This window comes from Taeniopygia guttata, chromosome 10 (assembly GCF_048771995.1).
Source record: "Taeniopygia guttata chromosome 10, bTaeGut7.mat, whole genome shotgun sequence".
Classification (NCBI taxonomy): Eukaryota; Metazoa; Chordata; class Aves; order Passeriformes; family Estrildidae; genus Taeniopygia; species Taeniopygia guttata.
This window is the reverse complement of record NC_133035.1, coordinates 5,830,395-5,841,625: the sequence shown is the minus strand read 5'-3', so window position 1 is coordinate 5,841,625 and position 11,231 is coordinate 5,830,395. Positions and strand designations below refer to the sequence as shown.

The 11,231-nt window shown below is 39.1% G+C and overlaps 1 protein-coding gene across 2 annotated transcripts in view; it reads right to left on the bottom strand.

Moving 5' to 3' along the window:
• MTMR10 (myotubularin related protein 10) overlaps positions 1 to 11,231 on the bottom strand; it is a 35,662-nt gene that overhangs the window by 10,488 nt on the left and 13,943 nt on the right. For both annotated transcript variants that reach the window (XM_030282004.4, XM_030282006.4), the window contains 4 exons: positions 10,315 to 10,387; positions 9,134 to 9,276; positions 2,545 to 2,635; positions 25 to 199 (listed from right to left, as the gene is read on the bottom strand). In XM_030282004.4, the coding sequence (XP_030137864.2) occupies positions 25 to 199; positions 2,545 to 2,635; positions 9,134 to 9,276; positions 10,315 to 10,387 (482 nt within the window). The remainder of the gene's footprint in view (positions 1 to 24; positions 200 to 2,544; positions 2,636 to 9,133; positions 9,277 to 10,314; positions 10,388 to 11,231) is intronic.

Sequence of the window (11,231 nt, the reverse complement as noted above, 5' to 3'; positions counted from 1 at the left end):
GCTGGTGTCCCAAGAGCCACTTACCAAGTGGAGATCATATAACCTTCATTGACTGAGCACACTCTCCACTCAGATGCACCTGTCCTTTTGATTTCTCTATCCCAATCCGAGTAAGTTTCAAACAAAGGAGTCTGCTGACCACTGGCACTGCTGATGCCACTGCCACCACCTCCTGGGTCTATGCCATTCACCTTCTTTGCTAGGAAAAGGAAAGTCATCAATGCCCATTAAAAAAAATAAAACACAAACTCTTCACCTTCCTAATTATAAAAATAAGCCATTAGCAACAGGACTAGTATTATCTATATTACCTACTATTGTATTACAAGAAAGCAGTGATTTAATGGCAGCTTGATGATACATTAAGATGTCAATGTATTTTTTTCCCTGCAATTTCATTTGAAAGGCAACATAAAACTGGCCTGCTGTGCTGCTTGACAGAAGCCAAGGCTTTTATTCATACTCATGAATAAAAGTTATCTTCAGTCACAGGCTTTCTTTCTTCAATATGCCAAAGTTTGCAACATTTTAAAAACATGAACCCTTTATTGTCTACCCATTAATAGCTACTATGTCAAGAAAGCAAAATAAAACTTATATAATTTCAGTAACTTTAAATGACTGCTGTATTAACAGCAAATAAAAGCAATGGAAGGCCATGTTAAAATATTGGGGTTTCTATATATATTTATATCCACACAAAAAGAAGGCCTATCATTTTGTGTTTAGGGACCAGAAGCTTAGAGAGGCTGTTATTACACAGAAGGATTTCCTTTGCTGGTCATTCTTTAGATGCCAAGGGGACAGTCAGCTGTGTCAAAAAGAAATTACATTTTGTTTCTTGACACTTGAAGTATATTTTTAGATGGAAGTGGAATAAACTGAAATTCAGCCCTGTTACCTCCCCCATGAAAGTTCTGAACCTCAGCAAGAACCTGCCCAAAGGAAACACAACAGTGTCACAGCTCTGCTGACATCCCATAACCTGTATGGTTTCTGCTTTCTGTATCTATCAGCTTCATTCCTGCACTGGCACTTTGACTACTTAGGATTTTCAGAAGAAAACAGGACTAAAATCAGACTGAAGTAGTTCTTCAAAGATGGGTAAACAAAGAGATACAATAATTTTAAAAAAAGAGTCAATTTTTCTATTTAATGGCAGGACATGTAACTATCAAATATAGTCTAGGAAAAAAACAATGTACACATACACCAGAAAAATGCAGGCTGTTTATGTTCCCCAGGAAGCACAAAGACAGCATTTCACCTTTTACTTTACTGGGAGTAGCAGGGAGAGAGAGTCATTAAACAGCACTGGAATTGCAAGAGCAAAGTCAGATACCTATGGGACAAACACCAGGGTTCACAACAACAAGAACACCCCAACACCACCCAAAAGAATTTCATATTCTCTTAAGAACTGCAGCATGGCAGAACAACTCTCCTTTGCCATTCTGGTCTGCTGCTCCAGAGGAACATTTTTACCCACCTTATGTAATTCTTCCACTAGGTATTTCTCCATCTAGCAAATGGTGTTTTAAAGAGAGAGTAAAGGCAACTTTGTGACAGCCTAACATTTTATTGCAATTTTATCTGCAAATTGGCTTCCTCCCTAGTACTTTATAAGATGAAAATACATGGACCTTAATAATTGCCCAAGCTTTATGAGGTAAAAAATTCCATAATCACATGCACACTTATTCTTGTGCATGCACAGGGCAGTCATAGAGGCACCTGAATGAAAACCATCGATTGTTTTGCAAATTTGAAGGCCTGATCCTGTAATTCCACAAAGTTCATGTTTTGTAGCAGGCAGATCAGTGTTTCTAGTGCCAGCTGCTGAGTTCAGATCTCAGTACACAGCTCTGCAGTAGCAGCACGCTCTGTGGGGAGGCTTTCACCCTACAACTGCTGGCTCTCAGCTGTGTCTGGGCTGGGGAACACTCAGCAGTGACCGCACAGCATCACGCTAGAAATCGCGTTCCAAAGGCATCTTTGCAGGCTTACCTAACTGACAAGGTTCAGTTGGAGATTGGCCTTGAGCAGAGAGGGTGTGCTCCAACTCAGCAGGGGTGGTGGAGGTTTTGAGTGGTAAGAACTGCCTAGTAAGCCTCTAGGAAAGAAGGTATGGAGTCCCAAGTTGCACAAATCCTCCTGCAATACCACCAGAAGAGACACTTATTCCCAAAAGAAAGGCAGGGGAGCGAGCCTGCCTGATGGGACACTCACTGGGTACCCAGAGTACCAACAGAGACATACAACAGGAGGATGGAAGCGTGAACTGAGAAATAGGAGTATTCATGCTGGCACAATTTAGCTTTCTTTCAGACAAGAAAGACATTTCTTTGGATTTTCGTCATTAATGTCTATCCCAATGAATGACTTATAACCATAAGTAAGAGGCTGGGTGCAGAAAAAGCCAATTTTGTTACCCTTGGAGAAAGCCTCAAATGCTTTTTGCCACTGCTTCTGGACAGAAGTCTTACTAAAAATATGTATTACAAAACAGGAAAAAAAGCACAATCCAAGTACCTTCATCCTTACCTGGATTATGATATATTTCTCCAACATACTCAAATGCAAAGAGAAGCTGAAGATCCGTTGGCTGAGAATAATGAGCTATTGCAAGGCACACCTAGGAAAGAGACATGTATTACTGTCATTTCTATATCTATATAGACAAAAAAAAATTATTGCCCTTAATTGTAACAGTGTCAAATATGCAGAGCTGTGAAAAAACTAAAAATCAGTCTTTTGATATTTTCTTTAATGAAAGGAGTACTTATCAATCCAGCAGAAGAACCTAAAAGCATGCAGGGTCAGTTCAAAAGGTCCAGCCTAGCACTGTTCTGACAGCAGCCAGCAATCAGTGCTTAGGGAAGAGGGGAAAAACATGGAAACAACATAATGAAATTTTACCAGGACAATTTTGAACAATTAACAGTTCAGGCATGTCCTGAACTAAAATCTGGTATCAGTATTTAACAGCATTTGACAGATATTTTGGCTACAAAGTAGTCAGTTGGGCCAGGAGGTTTTCCATGTGTGACTTTCTTACAAAAAAAACCTTATTGGTTCTTTCCCTAAGATTCTTAACATTATAAGAGTGCAGCACATGATTTAGGATTAGATCCTAGACTTAAAATTTCATCGAGCATTTCTAGTCTCTGTCTCTTTGAATGTAGATATTCACTAATAAATACAAAAGATTTGACAAAAACCCTAATATCTAGAAGAATCAAATTCAGGAAGGAAAAAAGTATCACACAGAGATCGGTGCTTCAAAATTCAGCACCAATCTCTATGTGAATTTCAGGACATGAATGGAGTTTTTAACTTTGTCCTCTTCCCTCAGTATTTGCTTCTGCATTTTACTAAATCTTACCTTTTAACCAGGGACTAAGTCCACATTCTTATAACCTAATTTTTTTTTCTATTTTCCCAACTCTTCATATTTAGAAACACATTTACAAAATTTATTCAGAATTTAGCAGTTTTTAATATTCTTTCTGAGAAAAATCCTGTGCATCCAATAAATTGTTTTATTTTCATGAAGGAAAGTATCTTTATTGTGATAGGCATAACAGAAGGATTTGCACCACAGAACTGAAGGAGTGCCAGTGCTGGCAGCACTGGGCAACAGGAACAAAGCTCGAGAGCTCAGTTATGCTGAGATCTACCTGGAGAAAGTTGCTGTATATTTTTTTTTGTTTGTTTGTATGCAACATTCCTGGTTATAGAACCTTTACTATGTTTTTTATATACTTTGACTTTTAATGGGGACAGTCCTCATTATTTATAAAACCAGTAATGACAGTAGACTAACTTGAGCTGAAAATGTTGTTTCACAAACACTCAACAAAAAAATTCCAGTTGAGTCTTAGAACAACGGTTTATTTAACTGCTCTCCCCACTCCTTCTGTTCCACAATGAAACTGCAAAGGAAAATAGAGGACAGAACACTCCAGGGGTGACAGCCCCTCAAAACACCCAAACAGTACAAGTGTCCCTGGAAAACAGTACAGCAGACTTTCCTATTGAACACTTACAAACTCATTTCCAGGATTTGATAAAAATTTTAATGACATAGCTGGAAGCCATGTACATTTTACTAAATCTTGTGATTTCAGTGTGTGAAACAAAGCAGAAGAAGCCAGCTATTCAACAATATTTGGCCACTTCTAAGACATTACTTCTGGCTATATAAATCTGTGTATATGCACATTTTGACTTCAATTTTTCTATGTAGCTTTTCTCTACAGTAACTGATTCTAGCAGAGCTACTCCTCATCTTCATTTATGGAGTGAAAGTTGAAAGCCTTTTACTATGCTAATCTACTCTCAAGGCTTCAGGACAAACTACAGAAAAAAAATTCCATTGTGCTGCCAAATAACACAACAGGAATACAGTAAAATCTATTTTTAAATAGGCAGCAGCTGAAATCCCTGTCATTTGCTTGCCACACTTGAAAAAGGGAGTATGTGTGTGCTGCAAGAAGAGGGATAAAATGCTGGGGGGGGGCGGGGGGGAGGATAGTAACCATTCAGATCCAGTTCCCCACAGAAAAAATGAGACCATAGTTGTGCTTTTAAATAAAGCAAGAGCTGGAAAATGCTCTGGGTGTTCCACGGCAATAAATGTAACTCACACCATGGGTGAAACAGTCCACCCACAGGTTCAGGACATCAATTTCTCTTATTTTAAAAAGTGATAGATTTATCCTGCTACTGTCTCTATTTTTACATTTTGGAAAAATTCCACTCATAGATACACTATGCAAGTACTAAAGACATACTAATTTTCTGTTTATTCCTCACTAAATCCCTATAATAGCTTTATTGTCTCAGAGATTCAGAAGACAAGCACATTCCACAGATCTCAGCAGATTATGGCCATAAGTAGAACGCTCTAAATTGGAAGACAAGCATGTTTTACAGGAAGCGTTCTCATATCAAACTCAAAAATGTTTGGTATTCTTGCCAATTTACAATTGTGTAAAGCTAAAGATATTTAGGCTCAGACAAATAAGAAGAGAATAGGCTGCTTGTCGGAAAGTTCATTTATTAAAAGCAATAAACACAATGGCTGTAGTTATTTCACAGTACAAAAGCCATTTCCCTATGTCAGTGTCCCCTGTTCAACCCCTATCTGAGAAAAATAAAGGAGAGTTTCAGGGCACACCCTTCTCTTCAACAGGAATTTTACCAAGGGCAAGAGCTTCAAAGTATTGCTTATGCTCTTGCAGAAGAGTTGTGAAAATAATTTCAGATGTGCTAAGTTAGCACAGCCCTGGATTTTCCCTCCTTCCTTAAGCCAGGCTACCTGGCTTATGAATGCTCTGGAAGGATACTGTTTTCCATTGCTACTGCAATTCCTATCCCAAGCAGACACCTGTGGTAGAAAGACAAGCAGGACTACTTCAAGTCCCACAAACAGGTTTTCTTCATTTTCCTAGGCTGGAAAACCTACTGGGAAAATAAGCATCCAGCATGAGGAAAATTTTTTTAATTCATCTGTATTTTTAAAAATAACTTTAACCTTTCCTCAGGGAAGTAGTGGCTGTGCCATCCCTGAAGTGTTTAAGACCAGGACAGGGCTTTGAAAAACCTGGTGTAATGGAAGGTGTCCCTGCCCAGGGCAGGGGGGTGGAATGAGGTGAGCTTTAAGGGCCCTTCCAAGCCAAACCATTCTGATCCTGTGATTCTGTAAGTTCACTTCTAAAACAAGTTTTCTTCATCCCCTTTAAAGACAGTATCTTGTGCATTGCCAGTGCCTTAAATCAGTACCAATTTTGTGATCTGTATAAACAATTAGAACAAGGTAATGGAGTTGGGGAGGCAGGAGGAACACATTAGAAAGGGTCAGGACAGTTTGTCGAGTTTCATACTATTGTTCATAACAATTAGGGAAAAAAATGCTCCCCTCCAACCCAAGTGCTATGACGTAGGAAAAGCTACTTTTGATTAGACAGGAAATAAGATTTGAGATAAAAAATTTTCCTTCCGTTTTGATTTGAGCATGTGATTCTGAAATGACTCATTCAAAAAAGCTTCCTGAAGAAAAGAAAGGGATGAGAAAATTGAGATATACTCATGAAGGCACAGGCTGTGTGCCAGCCTAGGGCACTGCCAAGATCCATATGCACGGTGAGGCAACACACTGGCCATCACCTAATGCTCAGAAGATCTACAGCCTCACCTTTTCATACATTTTATTTTCTCAGTCTAATGTCCAATACTGCAGTGCCTAAAAAATAGCAGGAGTTTTCAGTTTGACTGTTTGCTGTCATTTTTGGAACAAAATAATTCTTTTCCTCCAAGGAATGTGAAATGCTTCTTTTTTTGCACTGCCTAACTTAAGACTTCCCCAACTTACTTACCCTTGCTTCCCCATCCTCCACTTCCTCCCACACCCATCTGGCTTTCCTTCCTTTGGAGACTCTATGGCTTTATTTTAGAGACAAAACAAAATTAAATTGCTAAACAGTAGTGAGTGCAAATTTCCATTCCTTCTATTTTTCCTTAATGCTTGTTTCCCAAATATCCACTAATAAAAATGAGGAAGAAAATATTTACCTGGCTGACTAATGCTGAGACAGTATTTTATTAGCATGTATTGGCTGCAACAAGTACTGAGGTTGTTTTTCTAACAGAACTGCTTTTTAAGCATCTCTATAATAGTTTACCTGAAAAGAAATGAATGTGTTCTTACAATGTTTCTGCATAAAGGCAAAGAAAAAGACCTCTGAAAGTTCTGCCATTGTTACCCATGCGTCTACATGTAGTCAAGTCTGGCAGTTTGTTCACATCAGAAGCCTACTTTCAAACTTGGATCCTTCTTTTCACAGCATCCAAAGAGATCCTTGGAAAGAAGATCTTTCTGAACTCCTCAAAGAGAGACTTGGAATAACCTCTATTCTAGTAAGGCAGCTTAATTAGTTATTCTCCCTTGTTCAGCAAACAGGGGCACTTCCTTAGGAACAGATTACACTCTCTTTGCCAACACCAATTTATGTCACTGGATGCTGCTGAGTATTTCCAGTACATGCAAGGAACTATGCTTGAAACAAATTCCTTAACTGCATAAAGTTAGCATCTGTTGTCCTTCTAACTCTTCCATATATTTAAAGCTGATTTTGAAACATGAATTGCCATGCAGGCCCCTCCATCCAGAACCCCAATTCCATGGTCAGTCCTCTCCTATGGCACTGTCCCAGTCAGACAGCAATGCACCCTCAGCCCAAGAGCAGGCTTCCCCTCACATCAGAACTCAGGTACACTTTAAGTCTTGGTCTTCCCTACAAAAGTTATGCACATACAGTTATTTCCAAGTAGACACCTACCAAATTTTCTTGTACAAACAGTTGGATGTAAATTTAGATTAAAGAGGCCCTTCAGAACTTTAATGAGGCCTGATCCCCGTCTTCTGTTTTTAAACACCAAGACAACCTTGCTAACCTTGCTAATATGTACTACCTGAAGGGCAGAAACAGAAACCAGATAAAATCTTTCCATACTGTGGTGCCAACATGCCATTTAAATGCCAGAAAGAACAAAACAACTCCATTCAATATGCCACGTAAGACCACTCAGATGTGTTCACCAGCATCCCAAAATAATTTAAGCAAAATCCTCACACAGGAGAACTGATCTAGGGATCTCATGGTTCTATACATTTATATTTTAATGCTAATACAATAATGTTATTATGGAAACATTAGATTAGCTGAACTGATCTCCCTTCAGTAGAAGTGCTTCTGTGCTACACCCACACAAAGCTGCAGTAACTTACCTGATGCATCAAAAATGCAACAGTAACCACACAGCTGATATTTATACAAGTTTTCTTCCTCTCCACTGAGCACATTCTGGTATTTGAAAATGGCAGTTGTTACACTTTCAGTCACCACCAGCACAAGTTCTATAACCACAGAGGCTCTGGCTCTCTAGACCTGGCTGTTCTTCCTATCAGAAGAAACCACCTAAGACCATGTAATTATAAATACCTAACATGAAGGCCTTCATAAAATGGTTTCACTGTTTGCTCTTGCATAAGAAAAGCAGCACAAAGAATGTTAATGAGATGCTGAGTTTATTCTCTTCTCTGGGCTTATCACTCTCCTTTGCTGTGACAGCCAATTAGAAACAGTTGCTGTAAAGATATTGCAGGAGATGGCTGCTCCAGGGGGATTTTGGAGAAGCTGTGAAAGGGCTGCCAAACGTGGAAGGCTCCAACCAGCACAGGCAGCAGGCAGGGGGGCAGCCAGAACGGGCAAGGCCAGAGCTGGGTGGCTCATGACGGGGAGGGTGAAGGGGCTGAGCCGGCTCAGCAGCTCTCGGTCAGTAACTGCACACAGACTCACGCCTGGGCAGATGGTCCTTGGGACTTACGGGGCTAAACTCCGACCTGATCCTGCTGAGAGGGGGGATTGTTAAGCTGTGAGAGCAAAGCGGGTCATTCCTTACGAAAGGCCGCTGTGTCGGGCTCGGTGCCGCGGGGCTCGGTGCCGCGGGGCTCAGGGCACAGCCAGGACGGCGCTCCCGGCCGGCCCTGCCCGGCCCCGCTCGCCCGGGGCTGCGGCACCGCGGGCAAGGAGTGCACAGAGCCCAGGAACTACTCCTGCCGAGAGGCGTACCAGTCTTTGCTAACAAAATGTTCATGGAAATTGGACAAAAGGTGATTCCAAGAGCTGTGTGACACCATTAAGGATATCCATAAGGGAGTACACTCAATCTCTGGATAAATTAAGCTTATGACTTTCAGAAAATATATCAAAGCTTGAAACATTTTCCATAAAAATGCAAACATCTGTTGTACAGCTGCAATGCAACATTCTGACTTAGTCCTTAAAAAGATTTATTTAATAAATTAATAACTTTTAAAAGATATGACAAGATATGACAAGAATCACTGGTTTATCTTATATGATACTAAACAGTTAATACATCACAATATTTTCCCCTAATAGATTTGACTCCAAATGTCTAGATATTCTCCTGTAACTGAATGTGAATAAACTGCAATTCTTCCCACTTCTCTATCAAATCGTAATAATATAAAATGTTCTTATCAGCATAGCTGTTGCTACTTATAATGACTACAAGGCAGAAATTTATAACCAGATAATAGTACCTTTTTTGCACTTTCAGGACCTGCTTCATCAAAACGAAATCTGACAATACGGAAGTCTTTGCAATAAATTATTAATTCCGTTGGATTAAATTTCAGTTTTTGGTTGGGACCAAGGACCTTCTGCTTTCTCTTGGTGTCATTCACTGCAAAGAAGAGAAAGTTATTCAACTGTGTTCTGTAAGGAAACACAAGATTGGCTCAAACAGATACAGTAATGCTGCTGCCAGAAGGTTTTTATTTATTGGCACATTTGGATTAAGGTAGAAAATCTGTTGATTTCTGTTAGTAAAAGCTTATGTTTCAGTAAAATTAGGGTAAATCTCATGTTTAAGAAAAGGGGTAACAAATGTGGGCCAGTGCAAGACGATATAACAGGTCAATAGCACCTCTTTGTTGTAAAAAAAATTAGTATTTCTTCATCATGTTCTTCCTCAGAAACACATTCATCTTTTTACAGTGATTGCAACCAACTTTGGGCATTGAAAACTTATAACCAATAATTTCGATTACCTACAGTTACAAAACCAAGTGTTTAACAGCCCATGCCAAAAACAAAATTCAAAAACTTACCACTTTTATGAAATTTTACATTACAAGATGAAAAACACACTTAACAAATAAGTTAGTCTAAGGGATCCAACAAATCATAACCTGGATCTCCACAAGAAGTATTTTGTTTCTTCAGATTAAGATGTCGATTGCCATTTGCAGATTTTTGGAGATCACCAGCTATTAGCTTGCTAAGAATTAGAGGGGATTGAAAACTACAATATTTCTCTTGTCAGAAATCCCATCTATGTCCAACTGTATAAGCGATTTTTGCAATTTAGTGTATTTCAATGGCAGAGATTCAGATGATTCAATGTAAAAATGTTGCTAACAAAATTCTGTACTGCTAGAATGTGTCTCTCCTACAACACCTGTTGATTCAGTATGGTAGTTACAAATATAAAGACTATTATATAAAGACCCAACTAAGTCTCCTGCATGGCACGGCACCTCAAGATTTATTCAGCATTTGAAGCTTTTATCCTAATTTTAAATAAACCAAATACTTGAAATCAGGGAAGATTAATGACATAAAACCTCAAGTGTCAACAATTCTGCAGAACTTAACAGGCAGGAAACAGTTTGGTACTGAATAAGAATAATGTCATTATACTTAGCTGTTTTTGACATACCTGTGACAATCTGCTCGATGCATGTGAGTGGGACATCGTGTTCACCAAGGAGGAGGTTTTTATAATGGAATTTCTGAAACACATTAACTCACAGCCATTAATTGCAGTTCTGCAGTTTGCAACCAGATATACAGCACAACTTTGAAGAAACTATGATAAAAATCAGGCATGCCTAGGCTTTTCTGACAGGTACTACCCTTGCCTATTCCCAGGTAATTAGAGGTTAGAAGCTGCTGAACTGCACACTGAGCAGTTTAGAAACTCCAGTGGAATATGCAAAATAACCTCCCTATTTCCAGTGAATGTACTGAATTAGTATCAAAAACTACTCTTAGAAATTCAATACAATTTGAAGGGTAATATATATATATGGAACATAAGAAATCTCCAATTATTATTACTTTTGTAAGCATGGGAAGAAAAAAAATATTAATTCTACTTTAAGGGACAAATTTTGACAACTACTTTGCATCAAAAATTAACCTTTTGAAGTAGCTCTGGTCAAACTTCCTAACCATTATTGAATAAGCACCTATCTACTTTCAGAGCTATAAATAACTTCAGTTAATGGAACATTCCTTTAAAAGCCCCAAACGGAAGTGCAAACTCTACTGAAAAGAACACACAGCTCACTATTGGATTTCCAGTGTTGTATGCTGTGCTGTTCAAACACTGATCATGGCTTTGAATGTCATGAGCTCTGCTTTGACAAAGCAGAAGAGTTCTTCTCCACTGTTCTTGTTGCTTCATCTACAATGAATTCTCATTTCATGGTTACTCTGCCCTCCATCAGTAACACCAATTAAATACCACATGGAGAGAGAGCTTTGCTGATCTGACACTTGTCTGGTCTAAAAGACATTTGCAAACAGCTCCTTCGAGGAGGAACACATCTGTGTATAATTCCTGCTCTGCCT